At 43.1% G+C, this 22,618-nt stretch overlaps 1 protein-coding gene across 3 annotated transcripts in view; it reads left to right on the forward strand.

Annotated features, from left to right (window-relative positions):
- Positions 1 to 22,618, forward strand: part of dpy19l1l (dpy-19-like 1, like (H. sapiens)) — an 80,122-nt gene that overhangs the window by 15,343 nt on the left and 42,161 nt on the right. For all 3 annotated transcript variants that reach the window (XM_078216930.1, XM_078216931.1, XM_078216932.1), the window contains exons 7-14: positions 2,242 to 2,299; positions 5,381 to 5,472; positions 5,582 to 5,681; positions 10,045 to 10,122; positions 11,820 to 11,906; positions 12,075 to 12,137; positions 15,420 to 15,500; positions 17,803 to 17,904. In XM_078216930.1, the coding sequence (XP_078073056.1) occupies positions 2,242 to 2,299; positions 5,381 to 5,472; positions 5,582 to 5,681; positions 10,045 to 10,122; positions 11,820 to 11,906; positions 12,075 to 12,137; positions 15,420 to 15,500; positions 17,803 to 17,904 (661 nt within the window). The remainder of the gene's footprint in view (positions 1 to 2,241; positions 2,300 to 5,380; positions 5,473 to 5,581; positions 5,682 to 10,044; positions 10,123 to 11,819; positions 11,907 to 12,074; positions 12,138 to 15,419; positions 15,501 to 17,802; positions 17,905 to 22,618) is intronic.

The following is a 22,618-nucleotide window of genomic DNA, read 5'->3' on the forward strand; positions in this document are numbered from 1 at the left end:
ACTCCACCAGAGGGCACTCCTGTTGGACAAATCCAGCACCATAGCATGTACTGGAATAGATAGCTCTTTCAACCATTGTGTTTTAGTGAACTGAAAGCAGCTTTTCCCCTTTAAGCTGGATGTTGTGTTTTGTGCACTGAGGGTTGAAAGCCCCATGGTATGCTGTACGTTTGTATTTAAATATTCATTTTATATTATATTCATGAAGTCTAAACATTCTGCTCAATTCATTACTATTACAGGATACTTAAATCATAATTTTGTGCTGGTTCTTTCTGTCACAGCATTAATTTTCCGTATTATGTTGGTGAACAGCCATTTCACACACCAGATTGAAGGGGATCTCCCTCCGGCAGATACTCTTCCAGGAGTTTATTTTTAAATTCATTGGAGAGGTACAAGAACTACACAAAGTCCTAAAAGCCGTCACTTTGTTCTAATTGTGAGAGATATTGTCTATTGTCTGGCAGGAGAGAAGGTGGTGGAGTGGCTAAACAAGAATTCCTGGCGCATGTTGTGAGTGGCCAGTCATGTTGGAAATAAGATATGATATTCTGATGCATTTCTGTACCTGTGATGGCTCATATTAAACTAAGCCTCCAGGGTGAAGAGCAACCTATATTATAATGTGTTCATGTCTTTTGGATGTCCCAAAGTATTTCACAGCATATGAATTGTGCTTTAGTCACTATAGAGAATACAGCAGTCATCCTGTGTACAACCATGTTTCCCAAATGGCAAATAAATAAATGACCACTTACTCTGCTGCTGACAGACTGCAATCCGCAAGGTGGGTGCAAAGGACCAGGGAGATCTCCCCAGTGTCCTAGCCAACATCCACCACTCAACCAGAGGGAACACACAAAATGTTCCCGCTTGTGGAGAAGAAAATAACTAGAGGTCATCATGGTGAGATAGTCACCAAGAAATCCAAAAGGGAAGGAACAGCTTTACCCAAATGTTGTGAACGGGATGGGAGGGGTGTGCAGTTCTCCTAGCCCCACTACTCCATCGGTCAGACCATTAGTTTAAAAATTTAATTTACTCACCAAAATGGCCAATTATTTACCATCACTGCTGTTAGTCCCAGAATAAAGAGAGACTTTAACTCAGCGATTGATTTATTCAAAAATAAAAATAATTTTTGATAAATTGCAAGAACTTGTGAACGCAATTTTGATCTGGCAGTATAACTATCTATATCTTCTTAAAAATTCCTCAGCGTGCACACTAACACAGACAAGGGAAGGACACACACGTAGTCTCTGTGGAGGTGGGCAGTAGGTTCGCCGCTGTTAATCTGGAGTTCCCTGTGTGAAGATGCGCTGCTGTTCCCTGTAGATGTCTGGAGGTTCTTTCCAATGAAGCTTTAACCTGGAGGATTAAATAGAACTGGATCAATTCTTCTTGTCTCAGCTTTTCAGGTTTCCACTTGCAGACGAGTTGTACTCAGGCAAGGATTCCTTGGCATGGGTTAATAACCACACAGAATTTCAGGCAAGACAGGAAGGCGAGCTGGGCATCTTTTTACTTTCTCAGTTCAATCCAAACGAAACTCAAAAAACCCTCGTGTTCAAAATTTAGAGCTTGTCTCTTGTCATGTGATTTCCAGCAAGTCACTAGCCTCTGTTTTTTATCAGTTACATTTCCCCCGAAAGTGAACAGCTCTTTCCCCCTCAATGCCATACTGGTTTGGTGATTCCTTCGAAAAGGCATACGTGTTGATAACCCAACTGGAAACATCCAGTTTAAGTTATTATTTTCTCAACACAGTGGTGAGAATGTGGAACTTGCTCCCACAAAGAGCGATTGAAGTGAATACCATGGATACGTTTAAGAGGAAACTAAGCAGACAAACAAGGGAAGAAGGATAAATTTTTAGTTAAAAGATTGAGAGAAGGCTCAAGTGGAGCACAAACCAGTTGGGCTAAATAGCCTGTTTCAGTGGTATATATCCTGGGAATTCTCTAAAACCAATATCAACAAGGCAGAATATCCTGGACATGAGGCTGATTTCTGTTATGGGATGATTTTGTGTGCAAGCTGGCTGCTGTGATTGGGACTAAGTGACTACATTACAGAAGGTGAGCACTGAGGCTGGGGAGCATCCCTTCAAATGCTGTTTACACCCGATTGAAGAGGGGTTTCATTAGGATAATGGTTATAAACCCATGAAATCTCAAAAGGAATGCGTTGCTCAGTGTGCAGAGATGAAGTTGAAACTGTTGTCTTCTTTTCCAGTGGGAGCCGGCTTGGTGGAGTGATCACTGTCGTTTGCTTTTTTTTTAACCATGGTGAGGTAAGTGTAAAAGTTAGTTTTACAAATTCCTTATAGTTTTCAATCTTTATTTTAGTATCTCTTGTATTTGAACATTTGCCTTTGGCGAGGGAATTTGGGAGTGTTGCGTTAGGCTGACATGGGCTGCTTCATTGGAGGAGCTGTGTCTCGTACCAAACACTGGGATCATTAGTGAACAGTTTCACTCGTGATCTAACGGTGGTGTCAGTAAAGCTTCAACTCATCCAAAGTGCTGGAGCGTGCGTCCTCAACCCTTTTCTGTTCCCAACCCCTGCACCTTCCCTGTCCTCTTCAGATACCATCGGCTCCACATGTCCCAGTGTGTCACTATGAACTTTCACATCTAGTTTTCCAGCTAGGGCTCTACTAAGAACTGTTGTAACTCGTTACATGTGTGGCTGGGAGTGTTGAGCATTGCTGGAACCAAAGCATTTTAAATAAAATGTCGGAACCACTGTGCCAAGATAGAGAAGACTCCGATAAAGTCACCCGGCCGCGCTCGCCCCAAGTCAGGAAAATCCAGCCCGAGGTCAACAGACTGTTGCATGGCCCACTCCCCGCCCGCTCCCCGCCCGCTCCCCGCCCGCTCCCCGCCCGCTCCCCGCCCGCTCCGATTCCCATGGTGGGCGGGAGGGGAAATTCTGCCCAATATGTTTTTATACCTATCTTCGTTCTTACAGAAGTCTAATGTTTCTCTTTAGGATCGAAAACATGTAAACTTGACTTCCACTGTCACATCAGTGATTCACATTACTATAAGCGAATTTAGTAAACATATACTAGTGGATAAACTGTGTGCCTTTTATATTCCACTAACACCAGGATTCAAATATTAATTTTAGGTCAGAAGGAGAAAGAAATGTTTCAAGTTTTGAGAGCAGTAAGCAGTCAGTTTATGATCTTAACATCTCTGCCCAGCCAGGTCCACAGTTTATTTTAATGGCCACATTAGTATAATGTCAGTTATATGTCAGGAATACTCAGCTCATTCACGTCAAAAATCTTAATATAGATTCTGACTGAACGTGGATCATCCCGTCGATTAATTTTATTCTCCATTTTAAGTTCAGCATCTGGAAGTAATCGAGTTGTTCATTTTAATTTAGTAATTCCCTTATCCATCCCCGTATGCTGATTTCCTCAAATGGACTGCAGGATATTCCAGTCCACTGACATGACAAATACTGCTGCTCTTTGATCGATCTGCCAAGGACCACACTTAGAGCAGAAATTCTGACCTATTTTCCTGTGTCCTTGCCCCTCTCCCAGCTCCTCGAAGCTTTTTACTGGGGCATTGTTTCAGAGGAGCCAGTCACCCTCTGGTACCGTCCCAAGATGCTTTAGTTCGCATGGGAGCATTAAGAACAAACGTCAGGCTATATGACGGTACAAACAGGGGAACCAAACAAGTCTCCTCCTGTCCTCGGCTAACAGCCACACACATTGTAAAGAGTGGGGAGATCATGATAAGTGACTTTTCCTGGAGCTAAATTGGTTGATTGCATTTTTCTATTTAGTGCCTTCTAATGAACTAATTTACCTTGCTGAGCATTCTAATGAAATAAATTGTCTAAGCACAAGGGTATCTAGAAACAGGAAAAAGCTGAAATTAAAGCAGAAAATGCTGGCAATGTTCAGTGGGTCTAGTGGAATCTTTGGTGAGAGAAACCAAGTGAATCGTTTCATTCTGGTGAAAGGTCATTGACCTGATATATTAATTCTATCTCCACCAATGCTGCCTGACCTGCTGAGTATTTCCAGTATTTTCTACTTTTATTTCAATATCCACAGTATTTGCTTTTGCATGGGAAAATTAAACTTGTTTTTTAATTAGTTTGCTAGGTTCTGGAGTACATGTGAGCAGACGCACAGCATGGTGATCGTTGATTTGCATGTAAAAGACTACAAAAGAGTCTTAAAGCCTGGCTGAGCCTTTGGATATAAAAGTTGAGAAGTAATGGGCAGGAGGTGCACCAAGCTTCCTGATGAGTAAGGCGGCCAGGGCCTTGTTCCCAGTTGAGAAGCAGTGGTTCCCTGGGGTTGGCCGGTAGAGTACAGATTCTGATGCAGGGTTGTTCAGTGGTTGGTGAAGATGGAGACCTGAGAGTGGTTTGTAATCGGGCACAGTCTTGGCATTTAAATGATGAAAAAAGACATTCAATTTAACTAGTGCCTGTCACCTCCAGGTATCTTGGAGCATGTTAACAGCCAGTAAATTTTGTTTGAAATTCGTTATTTTGCACACAGCATCATTCTATAAACAGGAATGAGATAAACAACCAAGTTATTTCTGTATTGCATGGTGTTAATTGAGGAATAAAAATTGATTAGGAAACAAGGGGGATCTCTCATCTTGTACGTGGATCTCTGATCTGAGAAAGCAGATGGACCTCTGTTCAATGTCTCATCTGAAAAACTGCACCAACAAAAATGCAGCACTCCCTTGGTACGGTGCTAAAGTGTTGGCCTAAATGATCTGTTTTGGGGCTTGAAACCGCAACCTGTGCCTCTTGGGTAAAAGCCTTATCACTGAGCCACACTTGCAATCAAATGAACTGATGAGGATAGATTGAACTCGGCTCTAGCCCAGGCTACCAGTGTGTGCTGTCAAAATTCAGCTCTGAATCATGGCTATTTGTCTGAAGTGCTGCAAGGCACAACACAGCACCCCAATACCTTCAGGATGGGAGGGAAGAGAAACTGGTGAGGAAAAGAAAAAATGCCAGCAGGTTAGAGAGGATACAAATGCAATTTGATTGCAGCAACAATGCTGCTTTATTTAAATTCCTTCCTTCTGATTCTCCTGCATTTTTGCCTGTTATCTTTCCATGACGTTTTGACTGGTGGTGGAATAATTGAACACTTTCTCAACACCTTTCCATTGGTCAAGGTGTTACTTTAATATCAACTGGAACACCAAGCAGAGTACCTGGGAGAGTGCTACCAGGCGCTGAGGTTATTGTTCCCATCTGCGTGGGATGCAGCAAGTAGTTCATTTGGTGAAAGGACGATACTTGAGTAACGTATTGGATTTTGATTTACTGAGAAACTATATGCTGAGCAGCTGTGCTTTCGTTTTAGTGCACAAGAGTCATGTGGACCCCTCCTCTCCGTGAGAGCTTCTCCTACCCATTCCTAATCTTGCAGATGCTGCTTTTAACTCGCATACTAAGGTACTAACCCACATCTTCCTGTTTGAAAATTCCTTGTTACATTGAGTACATGTGCAATCACAATTAATATCTACATTTAAACATTTTATACATATTTTTCTTTCAATAGAAGAGTCTGTGTGGAAAAAAAGACCTTGGCTGCATTTTGTATTGCGACCATCTTATTCCTACTTCCATGGCAGTTTGCACAGTTTGTGCTACTTACACAGGTAAGGAATGTTGATGGAAATTCTGAAAAGGGTGAGATTTCCTTTCCAACACTAAAAGAAAGAGTTTAATCCTTTAAACTAAAAGTAACTGACAACAATGAACATTTTTGTGCAGTGTAGTGTCATCTCTGGTTTTTATGCAGAAACATTAACTGAAATTGGTGTTTATGCTGATTTGAGGTTTCAATTTTAAGATCTCGAACTTTCTAACGACATAAAATCCTACATTGAAAACTTTAGACAATTTCATGAGTAGCTAATGTTCTTTTGCGATTCTGTGTTTTGGGCCAAATGACTAAACTCTCACCACATTGTAGACTTGTTCCTGCTTTAATAAGATGTCATCGTGCAGACCTAATTGCTGAGATTTTCCAGCCCCTCTTGCAGTGGGTTTTCCTGCTGCAGATGCAGTGAGCCATTGGCCGCCAGCAAGATCGTCCAGTCCTGTCGCAGTCTGCGGGCTTTTGCATGGCTCGTCCACCCTGCCTCCAGGGAACCTATCATGGTGGGGTGGGGGGGTGGGGTGGGGTGGGGGGGGGGGGGGGGAGAGACTGGAAGATATACCGAGAAAGCAGAGGGTCCTATCTGTCACTTGTAGACCTACAATTTATATTATTAACATATTCCCACTTGGCCTGGAAGCAGATTTATGAAGCACATGGTATGTTTTTGTATGGTGTTGTATTTAATAATTAATTCAAATTGATGTACCATGCTGAGGGGGTTAGAATACATAGCAATAACTTTGGTGCTCTGTCTGGTTAAACTATAACAGCCCAGATGGCCCCTAGAGTGTTGCTCCTGAATAGTTTATGGTTCAGAGCACTGTTCCTCATATATTATTTGTGCTGTGCTAATGTCACCACTTTATCTCTAGTTGCAGCCTCGTTTGTCAGGCAGGCATAAAGACGAAAGAATGGTGAGCTGATGGAGTTGGGGGTTGTGGTGGATTCATTGCCATCTGATGAGCTTGTCCGAATTTGGCCCAGTTTGAAGGACTGATTGAAATTTAGGAGTCTCTGGGGGAGAGCGGATTTTAGTAAAATAAGACAGGATCTGGCCAAGGTAGACTGGGAACAGCTACTAATGGGAAAATCTAGAGAGGAGCGTTGGGGGTCATTCAAAAAGGAAATGGGGAGGGTGCAGCCTCAGCATGTTCCCTCTAGGGTTCCCTCTAGGTAAGAATAACAAACCCAGAGAACCATGGATGACTAGAGATATTCAGGACACAAGAAGGAAAAGAAAGGCTTTTAAAAAGTACATGGGGAGCAAATCAGTGTAGGCATTAGTGAGTTATAGAAAGTGCAGGATAGAACTTAAGAAAGCAATTAGGAATGCAAAGAGGGGATATGAGAAAGCTCTGGCTGGTAAAAGTAGGGAAAATCCCAAGATATTCGATAAGTATATCAATGGGAAGAGGATAACCAGGGAAAGAGTAGGGCCCATTAGGGACCAAGGGAGCAATCAGTGGATGGAGCCAGAGGACATTGGTAGAGTGTTGAATGAATACTTCACATCCGTCTTCACCCAAGAGAATGAGGACGATGGTGTGGAATTCAGGGAGAGAGACTGTGAGGTTCTTGAGCAAATTCACATCGGGAAGGACAAGATATTGGAGGTATTGACAGCCTTAAAAGTGGATAAATCTCCAGATTCAGATGAATTGTGCCCTAGGCTGCAGTGGGAAGCAAGGGAGGAGACTGCAGGAGCGCTGACCCAGATTTTCAATTCCTCTTTAGCCATGGGGGAGGTTCCAGACGACGAGAGCAGTTAATGTTGTTCTGCTATTTAAGGGTTGTAGAGATAAACCAGGGAACTACAGAGCAGTGAGTCTCACGTCAGCGGTAGGAAAACTATTAGCGAAACTTCTGAAGGAGAGAATCTATCTCCAGTTGGAGAGGCTAGGTTTGATCAGGGATAGTCAGCATGGCTTCTTCAGAGGGAGGTCCTGCCTAACAAATTTGATTGAATTTTTTGAGGAGGTGACCAGGTGTGTAGATGAGGGTAGTGCAGTCGATGTAGTTTATATGGATTTCAGCAAAACCTTTGACAAGGTCCCACGTGGGAGACTTGTAAAGAAGATAAATTCACATGGGATACAGGATAATTTGATAAAGTGGATTCAAAATTGGCTCAGTTGTAGGAGACAGACAGTGAAGACAAAAGGCTAGTTTAGTGACTGGAAGTCAGTATCCAGTGGCGTACCACAGGGATCTGTGTTGCACCCCCTATTATTCATCATTGAAAAAATGACATTGATGACTATCTGGGGGGGGTAGGATTAGTAAGTTTGCGGATGACAAAGATTGGACAGATGGTTAACAGTGAGGCGGAGTATTTTGGGCTACAAGAAGATATAGACGGAATGGTCAAATAGGCAGATAAGTGGCAGATAGAATTTAACCTGAAAAGGGAGGTGATACACTTTGGAAGGAGTAATTTGATAAGTAAGTACTCAATAAATGATATGACACTAGGAAGTTCTGTGGAACAAAGGGACCTTGGTGTGTTTGTCCATAGATCTCTGAAGGCGGAAGGGCATGTTAGTAGGGTGGTGAAAAAGGCATACGGGACACTTGCTTTTATCAATCGCGGCATAGATTACAAAAGCAGGAAAATCATGTTGGATTTGTATAGAACTTTAGTGAGGCCACAACTGGAGCACTGTGTGCAGTTCTGGTCACCACATTATCAGAAGGATGTGATTGCACTGGAGGGGGTGCAGAGGAGATTCACCAGGATGCTGCTTGGGATGGAACATCTAAGTTATGAAGAGAGGTGTAAACTTGGGTTGTTGGACCTGTTGGACTTTAACCTGGTGTTGTGAGACTTCTTACTGTGCCCCAGTCCAATGCTGGCATCTCCACATCACGTTTTCATTGGAGCAGAGAAGACTGAGGGGGCGACCTGATCGAGGTGTACAAGATTATGAGGGACATGGACAGAGTGGATAAGGAGCAGCTGTTCCCGTTATTTGAAGGGTCAGTCACAAGGGGACATAGGTTCAAGGTGAGGGGCAGGAGCTTTAGGGGGGATGTGAGGAAAAACTTTTTCACCCAGAGGGTGGTGAGGGTCTGGAATGCGCTGCCCGGGAGGGTGGTGGAGGCGGGCTGCCCCTCATCCTTTAAAAGGTATCTGGATGAGCACTTGGCACATCATAATATTCAGGGCTATGGGCCAAGTGCTGACAGATGGGATTAGGTGGCAGTTCAGATGTTTTTAATATGTTAGTTCGGACTCGATGGGCTGAAGGGCCTCTTATGCGCTCTATGATTCTAAGAGCTGCTTCATCATCCTTTCACTGTCCATCTTTCTGTACTACAGGGAAATGTTAAATTAGCCGAGAGCATTTTTTCCATCTATTCTCATTATTTTGGTGTTGACTCTGACACACTGTATCCTGAATCTCACGCTTGCCTGTCCCTCTTGCTTATTTTTCTTACTCTTGGGGAAACTCTCACGTATTCTGTTGAGTCACACTGACTCATTATTCATCTCACGATTTATTGCTCTGATTTTTATCACTCCTGTTGACAATTTGTTTCTTTATTCCGTTTGCCTCTTTGGTGTTGTGTTTTTATGGAGGCGGGGAAGAACAGGCAGATTGCAATAAGGAAACGGGAGTCTCCCAGGATGTTTCAGGAGGGTTTGCATGCCTGCAGTTGGAACTGAGCTTTCTGGCATCAACCCAAATTGGACCGGGTGCTATCCACTTGTGCGATGCATGGATGAGAGATCGAGACTGCCCTTTGCTTTGTATGATGTGTGAGCAATTGTCATGGCAACTGAAGAGGATGGAATTGGCCATTATTGTAATATTTGCAGGATTTGATTGATTAAATGAAGAATGGGTGTGTGTTTTGATTGGTTGAAGTTTTGGAATGTGATTAGTTGAAGGCTGGTTGCTGCTTCTGCAGTCTGTCTGGGCAGAGGGATTGTGCTAAACTGTAACACAAAGCACACTGACCTCTGACATGACCCATCGTTGGTGCTTCTCTGACCTCTGGCAGCAGGTTCCTGGTGTATTGTCAGCCCTTAAGAGGCCAATTCCACCATGATATCCTGATGGAATTTAAGCATTCTTGTATCAAATAAATTGATTTTTTTCTTGTGAATGCTTAATTGGTCTGAAATTGTATTTCAATTTACCCAAACTGGTTGGTGAATGATTTAAGGCAGTGCAATTATTTGAAGTTTAAAATTAAATAAAATGTACCTATTTGAATAATCCAGTGTGACAGTATGTTTTTGCTTACATGCTATCTGTGATTTGTGGGGATTTGTTAGTCCTCCTTTATTCTGATTAGAGTTGCTTTCTTTCAGTTAAATTGTTGTACTCAAAAGTTGCCTTTTATTCTTTTAGGTTGCCTCACTCTTTGTAACGTACGTTTTGGGCTATATTGATGCCTGCAAGCTGCTGAACACCCTTTATGCTCATATGGTAAAATGATCAGTGTTCCTTACTCACTTTGAGTCATTGCTGCAGAAGTGAAAATGTATGTTAATATAGATATTAAATGAGGATTTTTGTTTACAATGGACTGCTGCATAAATACACCTAGCTAAACATAAATCTGTGTTTATAGAACTAGCCTTTCCTATCCACCCTTGCTTAAAACTCCATAATTAAAAATCAAACTGTTCATCCCTCCTTAACCTTCTCTGTTCTGGTATTTGAAGTTTCTACTTATAAGTATTGCTGTTTATTCCTGACAATGTAGACAGCCTACTACTCGTCTAATTCCCAGTACTCAAGCACCAAGAGTCTAATTCCCAGTACTCAAGCACCGCCACTAGAAAGGGAAAGTTTTGTGTTTGTTGTCCTCGGGCGGGAATTTCCCGTCTTGGGGCGCATGCAGCTGGAAAATCCCACCCAGAATCTAGTAGTTTGGATGGAGAGTTAGTGGATAGCAAACAGAGTGGGATAAGTGAGGTATTTTCAAGTTTGCAGGCTGCAACAAGTGGAGTGCCGTAAGAATCAGTGCCACCTATTTACAATCTCTATTAACGACTTAGACAAGCGACCAGGAGTATTGTATTTAAGTCTGCTGACTATACAAAGTTAGCTGGGAATATAAGCTGTGAGGGGGACACAACACAAGCTGCAAAGAGATACGGACAGTCTAAATGAATAAGTGAGCCGCAAGGTGACGTTATTCATCATGGTTAGAAAATAATGTTATTTTTAAAGGGTGTGAACCTTGTAAATGTTGATGTTCAGAGAGACTTTGGTGTATAGAACAAAGAAAATTACAGCACAGGAACAGGCCCTTCAGCCTCCAAGCTTGCCGTGACCATGCTGCCCGACTGAACTAAAACCCCCTATCCTTCGGGGGACCATAATCCCTCTTTCCCCATCCTATTCATGTATTTGTCCAGACGCCCCTTAAAACTCACTATCAAATCTGCTTCCACTACCTCCCCCAAACAATGGCGCCCAATGTGGGGCTTGAACCCACAACCCTGAGATTGAGTCTCCTGCTCTACCGACTGAGCTAGCCGAGCACATAGAACACAAGTTAACATGCAGGTACAGCAAGCAATTAGGAAAGCGAATGGCATGTTGGCCTTTATTGCAAGGGGATTGGAGTACAGGAATAAAGAAGTCTTGCTACAATTGTGCTGGGTTTTGGTGAGACCATACCTGGAATATTGCATGCATTTTTGACCTCCATATTTAAGAAAGGAGGTGGTACAGCAAAGGTTCATTAGATTGGTCCATTGGATGGGATGGTTGTCCTATCACGAGCGACTGAGGAAATTGGATTTTTTTCTCGAGTTGAGAGTTTCTGTGGCTTGCTAAGTCTGGTCAGGTTTAGGACAGGATTGGATTGTGTAGAGAAGGAGTCTCCCTGCATTTGGGAGTGTCGAACCTGGGGGTTTGTACACTATATTTAGTTTCTGTTGGTCCTCCAGCATTTTGCTACAACTGATGGTTTGATCCAGTTTTATTCTCCATTCTTTACTCTGCAGACCTTCCTTCCAGACTTTCTGTGGACACTGCCGACAACTAGTTGTGGGTGGACAACTGTTTTCTGGGTTGAGGAAGTCTGGTACTTTTCAGCGAGTTGGGGGAGCGGGCGAGGAATTACCCTGTTCAACTATTTCACCTTTACCACATATTTCTTCTCTCCACAGATATCCCTGCTAGTTTGTTTTGTGTTAATGTTTGGAAACGCCATGCTGTTAAGTTCCTATTATGCTTCATCTCTGGTAATCATTTGGGTAAGTGGATTCTCTCTGGTGTAGAAAATCAGGAGTAGGAAACAACAAACAATGAATATGTTGGATTTTTATGTGGTTTATAATCCTACCTGCATAAAAATAAAATTCTGGTATTCGATTGCTAATTGTGATAATCGTCAGTAAGAATTACTTTTGCTTTCCCCTCAGGGATTGGTCGCTTTCAGATCACGTATTTCAGTTTATTGGCCACAATGCGTTCCTTATTCATGGGTGAGTTGGATTTTCTACAGACATACCTGATGTGATCTTTTAAAATGCATTAAGCAGTCGCAACGTAATGTGAAACTCCTCAAGCTGTGACTTCAGGGTGTATAATTATGGGCTTGCTTGTCTATCCTTTTTCCAGAGTTTGAAAGAGAGGCTATTCTTAGACCAGTTTATTTAGAAGCTACCAGAGGTGGTGGAATCGTGACTGTTTAAAATGGGCCAGTGATGGTAGGACATTGACTGCACTTATTTCAAATCTTGGTAAATGCTGTCAATGTCACTGAAATAAATGTCAGGTATTACTGTGAAATCTGTACAAATGAACACATATAAAAGTCAGAAAGTTATTGATCGATTCAAATAACTTGCATGGTAAAATGTACAAGGAGCACTCTGAATCCATGGGCTCTGGAAAATCATAAATTACGGCAACCTTCATTGCACCAAGCCCATTTATAATTATTCCTTACTGGGTGAGAGGTTGCAGGCTAGTGGAGCGACTGCCTCGCTGAGACTCTCCCTTATATCTGATTAGCTTCCTGAGAAAGGATGCCAAACGTGAGAGGTACCTTTGGTTCCTGTATCAGTCGGGTAAAACTGAGGTCATGCTATGTAGTTAAATGACTCTTGTGGGATCAAGAATGCAAGGATGTGGTCAAAGGTCTTTTCCAGGTGAAGGCGGGAGATGTCAAGAGCACCAGGCAATCTCAGGCATGCCTGATCTATTAAAGCTACTTAATTACAGTCTAAGAGACATGTCAATGTAACTGGTAGGATGCTTAATACAGTGTTTTATTGGCAATTGTTGATCTATTGGCTGAGGTATTACAGTTATTGAACTAATTCTACATGGCTGAATGTGGGGTGATGGTGCTAAAGTTGACATTTGTGCCCTTGTAGCTTCTTGTCATCAACTCTGTGCCACTCCCTGTGACCCTACACTGTTCTGTGCCAAAAGATATTGCTTCCTCTTGCTCCAGTCCTGTGAGCCATTCTGCAATTATCTGTATAGAAATGTTAATGTTATCTGTCCCTTTAAGCATGTTCATTCATTCCTTTGAACCCTGCAATAGCATCCGATTTCATATTCCCAAAGGCAAGTTCCAAACGAGAAACATTTCAATGCATGGATCTCATCCAAAATATCAGATGAATCTGTCTGTAAATTATAACAGTGCTGATGCTTATGAAGTCAGGCAGGCATCAATGGCACTCTGCTCTACCTCATTCAGGCTCCGACCCATTGGGAAATCCAAGCTGCAAAGTTCAGGGCAACCTTTTGTACTATTGACTGGACTGTCAGCCCGGTATTTCTCACCACCATTTGGTGTTTTGTCCTGTACTTTGCGGAGAATCAGTGAAGTCAATCCTGGCACTGAAAAAAATTGAAGTTGATGCTGAAATACAAATGTTCCACTGCTCCAGCACAACAGGAGTGTACAGTTCCTCACCTCTTCTAAAGGAAGTAAATGACCAGGATATGAAACTGAGGGGGGACAGTATTAACTCCTTGATCAAATGAATATGCTGTAACTCTGCAAGTCCGTTTCTAACAAAGCAAGCTGATGCCTCAGAGACCTCAAAGTTTATAAATAAATTCAGTGGGGCATTGCTTCCTCGGAAGATACTTTACAGGATATCATGAGCACAATAAGAAGTCCCACAACACCAGGTTAAAGTCCATCAGGTATCCAGGCACCTGATGAAGGAGCAGCGCTCCAAAAGCTCGTGATCCCAAATAAACCTGTTGGACTTTAACCTGGTGTTGTGAGACTTACTGTGCCCACCCCAGTCCAATGCCAGCATCTCCACATCTGGGTATTAGGATTCACTGGGGCAATGATTTGGACAAAGATTGTCACCTGTGGATTAATGGAGGGACATCATGGGATATTTGTAATAAGAAGGCTTCTTTTCAAGCTTCCTGGACTTTTGGGAATCGAAGATGCAGTGGGAAGTAGCGTGATGCATTGTGCGGGCATCCCACACACAGTAACATTCAGGAGAGGAGTACCGAGATGGAGCAGTGTCGATTCAAAGGTTTTTAAAGATGAGTGTGAAATAAAAAAGACTAAAAAGCAAATGATTTTCTGTGTTTTATAATTGGAGACATTGAGGGAATGAAGATGTTGATTTTGTGTAAGACAACTTGCATTTATATAAAAACTTTTGCATCCTCAACATCCGATTGCACAGCCGATAAGTTAATTTTGAAGTGTTGCCACCTTTGTAGGGGAATACAGCAGTCAAGTTCTGCATAGCAAGGTTCCGCAAATAGCAGTGAGCAAATAGCAGTGATATCAATCAACAGTTAAACTATTTTAGTGATGATGTTGGAGAACTAATGTTGATCTGGACACTGGGAAAGCTCCTCTGTCAATCTTTCACTTGTGACCCGGGATCATCTTTGACATGCGCCGAAGTAGGCAATTGGGCCTTGACTTAGCATCTCATCTGAAAAACAGTGCAGTTTGCACTGTCAGCCTAGATTGTTCAAGTCTTTGGAGTTGGTCTTGATCACACATTACAGGGAAGGCAATATATATTTTAATTCATTCATGGGATGTGTGTGTTGCTGGCTGGGCCAGCATTTATTGCCCATCCCCAATTGCTCTTCAACTGAGGGGTTTGCTAGGCCATTTCAGAGGCCATTTCAGAGTCAACCATATTGCTGTGGATCTGGAGTTGCATATAGGCCAGACATTGAATACAAAAACAGGAAAGTTATATTAAACCCGCATGAAAGTTTAACCTCAACTGGGGTATGATGTCCAGTTCTGTGTGCCACATTTTAGGAAGGATGTGAAGGCATTAGAGAGAGTGTAGAAAAGATTCACAAGAATGATCCCTGGAATAAGGAACTTCAGTTACACAGTTAGACGGGAGAAGTTGGGACAGTTTTCCTTGTAGAAGTTTGAGAGGTGATTTGATGGAGTTATTCAAAATCATGAGGTGTTTGGACAGGGTAGATGGGAAGAAATTGGTGAAAGGATCGAGAACCAGAGGGTGCAGGTTTTAGATAATTGCCAAAAGGAGCAACGGTGACATGAGTAAAAGCTTTTTCACAGAGTGGTTAAGATTGGAATACACTGAGTGTGGTGGAGGCAAATTCAATCAAGGTATTAATAGGGAATTAGATTATTATCTGAAAAGAGAATGTGCAGGGCCACAGGGAGAAGGTGGGGGAATGGCACAAGGTGAATTGCTCCTTAAAGGGCCATCACAGACACTGTGAAATTCTCTGATTTGTGTGTGAATATAATTTGTGTTTGTATAATTTTGCAGATGGCAAAAGGAACTGTCTGGCTCATTGGAACTATTGTGCTCAAATTCGTGGCTTCTAAATTATTAGGAGTTGCTGATGATGTAAGTATCTTTTTTATGAATCAGGTATACAAAAGATGCATAGACAGGATTCTGATTTCTAAGAAGCTGGCAGCATACAGAGCTGAATTTATGTAACTAAAGTGGTTGACTGTATTAGTGATTTCTGTTTTGTGTGATGATGCTACAGTCTGCTGTGCTGGTATTCACTGGGAGAATCCTAGTAAAGGATTAAACTCCGAATCGTCATTCTACTGGCAGCCTGAGAGGCGAATTCAAACCAAGATTTGTGAATTTCAGGGAACATTATGATGAACCGAGAGTGTTTGCTGATCCAATTGGAACTGATGCTCATGATGCGTTTCCTGGAGCTAATTGAGATCCAAAATGACAGTGACATGAAGAGATCCTTCGTAGAGTGTGACCGTCTGACATTTCCTACTCGATACTTTCCCTCAGAGTCTTATCCAAATCTATCAAAGCATGCCCTTTTGGCAGCATAGTGAAAAACACCAAACCAAAATCAAGATGACTCCTGACAGACTAACATCTATCCGGAATACTCTGCAACGCTATATCAAATGTGCAGACTAACATCTATCCGGAATACTGTCATTTTGGATCTCAATTAGCTCCAGGAAACGCATCATGAGCATCAGTTCCAATTGGATCAGCAAACACTCTCGGTTCATCATAATGTTCCCTGAAATTCACAAATCTTGGTTTGAATTCGCCTCTCAGGCTGCCAGTAGAATGACGATTCGGAGTTTAATCCTTTACTAGGATTCTCCCAGTGAATACCAGCACAGCAGACTGTAGCATCATCACACAAAACAGAAATCACTAATACAGTCAACCACTTTAGTTACATAAATTAACCCCTCATACAAGCAAAAACAATGCCAGAAAGCTCACTAAGTCAGTGTGCAGTATGATGACTGGAAAGTGAGTGAATAAATTAGTCTTCTCATTTGAAGCTTGTTCATAAAAATGAACATTTTTTTGTGGTTTTGATTAATAGTGAGATAAACCTCTAATGGCTTATCTTTCCGAAATGTGCTGACTGGCCCCGTGACTGAGAAAAGAATTGAAACCTAGCCGTTCACATGAAGAGGTTGGAATCGCTGTTCTAGTCTGTTTCACATTTCCTTATTGAGAGGTGTAGGTAGACCCTTGGCAAGTAAAGGTATGGGCTCAGAAGCTGCAAGTTTTGTTTTAATTTTCCTTCATTTGTCCATCTTTCCCATCCAAATGAATGATCCATTGTGCAAGTGTGGAAAAGCATACAGCAGACTGCTGCTTATTGGAAGAGTTTGTAACATTGAGAACGATATTGGTTGTGTAATCTTTCCGAAAATCTGTTGTACACAAGCTTGTTCTGGGAGTCTTGATGGGTTCATTCATCAATCTTATACACCTAGTTTAGTGATAACAATCGAAGGGAGGGCAGGTCTGTGAGCTGAGGCCTGCAGTGTTGTAATCCTCATTAGGAGTGATGAATTACTGCTTGGGGGAGGCGCTGGCCCAGTGGTATTATCGCTAGACTATTAATCCAGAAACTCAGCTAATGTTCTGGGGACCCGGTTTGAATCCCGCCACGGCAGAAGAAAAATCTGGGATTAAGAATCTACTGATGACCATGAAACCATTGTTGATTGTTGTAAAAACCCATCTGGTTCACTAATGTCCCTTTAGGGAAGGAAACCTGCCGTCCTTACCCGGTCTGGCCTACATGTGACTCCAGAGTCACAGCAATGTGGTTGACTCTCAACTGCCCTCCAAAGGCAACTAGGGATGGGCAATAAATGCTGCCCAGCCAGATCCCATGTCCCATGAATGGATTTTTAAAAATTGCATTCTCCAAGTACACCTGGATCACGGCCTTTTGGCACCTCTTTCCTGTTAATTCTCTTGCGTTTGTTAGTTTAGATGCACATAAGTGAAGTTTTGTTGTTGCAAAGATGATCTTGCACAATCACCAACATTAACTTTCAAATTGGAAATGCACTTTCTTCCAGCTGATGGCTGGAATTCTACAATCTCGTTCATCCCGCCACCGCTACCAGCAGGAATGGAGAATTTGGCACTCAGCCAAAACTCCATTCACTTCAGTGGGACTGAAGAATCCCAGCCGCAGGCGAGGTCAGAGAATCCCAGCCAATGTCTGTATCGTTCTTGTCAGTTTATCTCTCACACCTCTTCATTCTGAGCTTTGAACCATCCTGTGCACACATTCGAGGTTGATGCATTGTTGCCATGGGTCACTCACTGTGAGCAGTACAAAGTGCAGCGTGAGGGGGAAATGTTCTAACCATCTGTGACCGTGTTTCCTCTTTGCTTACAGGCGCACATAAGTAATCTACTGAAATCTAAGTTCACCAACTACAAGGATTTTGACACCCTAATGTACACGTGTGCTGTGGAGTTTGATTTCATGGAGATTGAGGTGATCTTTTAAGAGTGTAAATGTATTGATGTGAGTGTTGTGATATTACTGCTTAGTGAACAGAGTGGAAGGTTGTGGCTCAGATCCCTGCTCTGTTTATATCCTGGTCTGAGACTTATTAAGCTAGTGAATGGCAATCCAAACTCTGTGAAGCCAAGGTACTTGCCTGTGTAGCAAAGCAGTGTGGTCTCAGTAATGCTTTGTACAGGAGCAGCAACACTTCACTACTTTTATACTCCATTTCAATAAATGCCATAAATCCATTTGCCTTCCTTATTACCTGCCGTACCTGCATGCTAACTTTGTGATTCATGCACAAGGACACCCAGATCCCTCTACACCAAAGCACTCTGAAGTTTCTCTCCATTTAGATAATAATTTGCCTTTGTATTTTCCCTACCAAAATGGATAACCTCACACTTATCCACATTAAACTTCATCTGCCAAATTTCTTCAGTGAATATCTTGATTAGTTTTGTGTCCTAGTAACCTTCACTATGAGTATGTCCTTGCTATCTATCTTTGAAGTTGCATCCTTAACACTGCTCAACTTAATGTAGCCACTTCTGTTGACCGAAGTTTGTGACTTTTCTCTGTAACCGCCTTTGTAATCTGCCACAAGTTGAACTTTGAAAAGCCATGTCATCTTTCCTCCAGTCCTGCCATGTTTAATAAATGTTAGAACTCCGTGGCTGATGAAGAAGCTCTCTCTCCGTTTATCTTTTTCAAAACAAAAGCAAATTACTGCAGATGCTGGAATCTGAAACCAAAAGAGAAAATGCTGGAAACTCTCAGCAGGTCTGGTAGCATCTGTAAGGAGAGAAAAGAGCTGACGTTTCGAGTCCAGATGACCCTTTGTCAAAGTTAAAAGGCAGAGAAAGTGGGAGATATTTATACTGCAGGGGGAGGGAATGAAAGATGAGTCATAGCCACAGAAACCAGGGGAAAGGCTGCCAATGGCAGCCCATAGAGAGAATAAAGGGTGCGAATGGCCAAACAGCAGAGAAGCTGAAATGAGAGAGTAAACTGAGACAGATGAAGATGTTGGGGGGGGGGGGGGGGGGGGGGGGGGCGGGGAGTGGGACAGTGGTAAAATGTAGAAAAGGGGGAGAAAGAGTGGGGGGGGGGGAAGAAAAATGAAGACAAAGAAATAAAAGGTAGAGAACAGTAAAAAAGATAAAATAAAATGAAAACAAAGGGGCTGAAGTGGGATAGAGCAAATCATCTGAAGTTGTTGAATTTGATGTTGAGGCCGGAAGGCTGTAAAGTGCCTCGCTGGAAAATGAGATGCTGTTCCTCCAGTTTGTGTTGAGCTTCACTGGAACATTGCAGCAGGCCAAGGACAGGCATGGGAGCAGGATCGTGTGTTAAAATGGCAGCAACCGGAAGGCCAGGGTCCTGATTGCGCACAGACTGAAGGTGTTCAGCAAAGCGGTCACCCAGTCTACGCTTGGTCTCTCCGATATAGAGGAGACCACATTGGGAGCAGCGAATGCAATCCACCAAATTGAAAGAGGTACAAGTGAAACACTGCTTAACCTGGAATAAGCGTTTTTGACCTTGGATGGTGAGCATAGAAGAGGTAAAGGGACAGGTGTTGCATCTTCTGCGATTGCCATGAGTGACGGGAGAGGTGTTGGGTATAGCGGAGGAGTGGACGAGGTTATCCCGGAGGGAACGGTCTCTGTGGAATGCTGACAGAGGGAGTGAAGAGAAGATGTGTTTGGTGGTGGCATCACGCTGGAGTTGGGGAAAATGGCGGAGGATTATGCTTTGCATGCGAGGCTGGCGGAATGAAATGTGAGAACAAGGGGGACTCTATCCTTGTTCTGGGAGGGACGGGAGGGGGTGAGGGTCGTGACGCGGGAGATGGACTGCACGCTGTTGAGGGCCCTGTCGACAACTGTAGATGGGAATTCATGGTTGAGGAAAAAGGAGCACATATTAGAAGCACCACTTTGGAAAGTAGCATCATCGGAACAAATGCGACGGAGGCGAAGGAGCTGAGAGAAAGGGATGGAGTCCTTACAGGATGTGGGGTGTGAAGAGCTGTGGTCCAGATACTGTGGGAGTCAGTGGTTTTGTAATGGGTATTGGTAGATAGTCTATTGCTGGAAATGGAGACACAAAGATCAGGGAAGGGAAGTGTCTGAAATGGACCTGCTGAAGGCGATGAAGGGGTGGAAACTGGAAGCGAAGTTGATGAATTTTTTGAAGTCTGGACGAGAGCATGAAGCGGTATCAAAATATATTGATAAAGGAGTTGTGGGAGGGGACCTGGGTAGGCTTGGAACAAGGAATGTTCCACATACCCCATAAAAAGACAAGCATAGCTAGGACCCATGCAGGTACGCATTGCTACTCCTTTGATTTGGAGAAAGTAGGATGAGTTAAGGGAAAAGTAGTTGAGAGAACAAGTTCAGCCAAGCGGAGGAGAGTGGTGATGGATGGAAATTGTTCAGGCCTCTTTTCAAGAAAGGAGCGAAGAGCTCTCAGGCCGTCCTGGTGTGGGATGGAGGTGTAGAGAGATTGCAGATCCATGGTGAATAGGAGGCAGGTAGGGCCTGTGAACTGGAAGCTGTTAATATGACGCAGGGCATCGGAGGAATTTCGGATGTAGGTGGGGAGGGAATGGACCAGGGGAGTGAGGATGGAGTCATGGTAAGAGGAGATAAGATCAGTGGGGCAGGAGCGTGCTGACACAATGGGCCCACCAGGACAGTCCTTTTTGTGGATTTTGGGAAGTAGGTAAAAGCGGACTGTCTGGGGCTGGGAGACTGAGATTGGAAGCTGTGGAGGGAAGGCATCCGAAGGAAATGAGGACAGTGTTGGAGATAATGGCTTGATCAGTGGTGTGGTCATGGTCCAGGGGGAGGTAGGACGAAGTATCTGAGAGTTGGCGCTCAGCCTCTGTGAGGTAGAGATCAGTACACCAGACAACAACAGCGCCCCCTTTGTCATTTCAGCTTCTCTGCCGTTTGGCCATTCACACCCTTTATTCTCTCTGTGGGCTGCCATTAGCAGCCTTTCCCCTGGTTTCTGTGGCTATGACTCACCTTTCATTCCCTCACCCTGCAGTATAAAGGGTGCCTATTTCTTTTAGCTTTGACAGAGGATCATCTGGACTCAAAACGTCAGCTCTTTTCTCTCCTTACAGAAGCTGCCAGACCTCCTGAGATTTTCCAGTTATTTTCTCTTTTGGTATCTTTTTCAAAATTTTAAAGTAATATTCCAAGTCACACAAGAATAGAAAAATCCCTCCAGGGAAAATAATGCCTGAAAAGTAATCTGGAGAATTGAATTATTGAGACAGAGTGCACACTCTTGATGTGAATTACTATACAATAAGTGGAACAAGTAAATATCATCCACTGGCAAATGGTGGAGAATCAATCTGATGTCAGGACTAGTGGAGTCTGTAGGATGGCACTTCCATTAATTGTGAAGAGTAGCTTGTCGTGGCTGCTTTTGACTTTTTGAGGAAGAATTGTGTCCTCCCGCACAGCCTAGCTTGACTTTGTCTCAAAGGGATCCCTCACGACCACCCAGGGGAACTGTCATCTTACAGAAGAGTGCATTTCATGTAGGCTTCTTAAAAACAAATGGGGCAGGAGAGCTCCACTGATAGAATTCAAACTGCTGGAAGTCTGAAATGTCAGCAAAACCTAAGCATCGATCTAAGTTGTGGGTTCGGGATCCTGAAGCATTTAGGCACAACACTTAAACCAGAAATCATCTAGAGGTACAAAATGTGCTCTATGCCTGTGTTAAGAGATCTAGAAAGGATACACTTACCTTGCAGGAAGCAGAAAAATGGCGCAACTGGATTGATTCCCTAGATACGAGGATCGTCCTATGAGGGGAGGTGGAGGAGGATGAGCCCATATTAGAAGAATGACAAATTATCTCAAAGTATTAAAGGCCTTGATAGGGTGGCTGTTTTCCCTGGTTGGAGAGTCTAGAATTAGAGGTCACTGTTTCTGAATGAGGACTTGATGAGGAGCATTGGGATTAGGAGAAATTTATCGCTCAAGGTGGTGTGAATCTTAGGTTCTCTACATGAGAGGGATGTGGATGTTCATTAATGAGTATATTCAAGACAGATCAATATCTATTTGGTCACTAAGGGCACCAAGGGGTACAGGGATAAGCTGGGAAAGTGAAGTTGATGCAGAAGACCTCTGACATCTTACTGCATGATGGAGGAGTTTCATGGCCTACTGTTTCTTATGTTCTCTAATAAGATAGTTCAAGGAGGGAAAGCTTAATACTGGTCTGCACGTATGGCCTGTTTATGAGTAAGAAACATAAGCTAAACGTTTGGACATCAGACTTGAACGTCAGGAAAAATAATTGGAAGATGCAGACAGTCCAAGGCTCCGATCAGGTGCCAAGTCCCATGTAGAGTGGATCATCCAACAAGGGCTTTTTGTGGGCAGCTTTCTCCCTGAATAAGTTGGGTCCGTATTCTCTCTTTTTTTTGAAGAATAAGAGGTAATGTGACAGAAACCAGACAAGACTCTGAAGGGGCTTGATAGGGTGGACACGGATATTTATCCCGCCCTGGCTGGGGAGTTTGGAAATGGGAGCACTGTCACATTTAGGACTGATATGAAAAATTCTTCAGTCAGAGGGTTTGAATCTTTGGAATTACGGAATTATCTACTCCAAAGGGTTGTGGATTCTCCATCATTGGATATATTCAAGACCGAGG

Source organism: Mustelus asterias, chromosome 7 (assembly GCF_964213995.1).
Source record: "Mustelus asterias chromosome 7, sMusAst1.hap1.1, whole genome shotgun sequence".
NCBI lineage: Eukaryota > Metazoa > Chordata > Chondrichthyes > Carcharhiniformes > Triakidae > Mustelus > Mustelus asterias.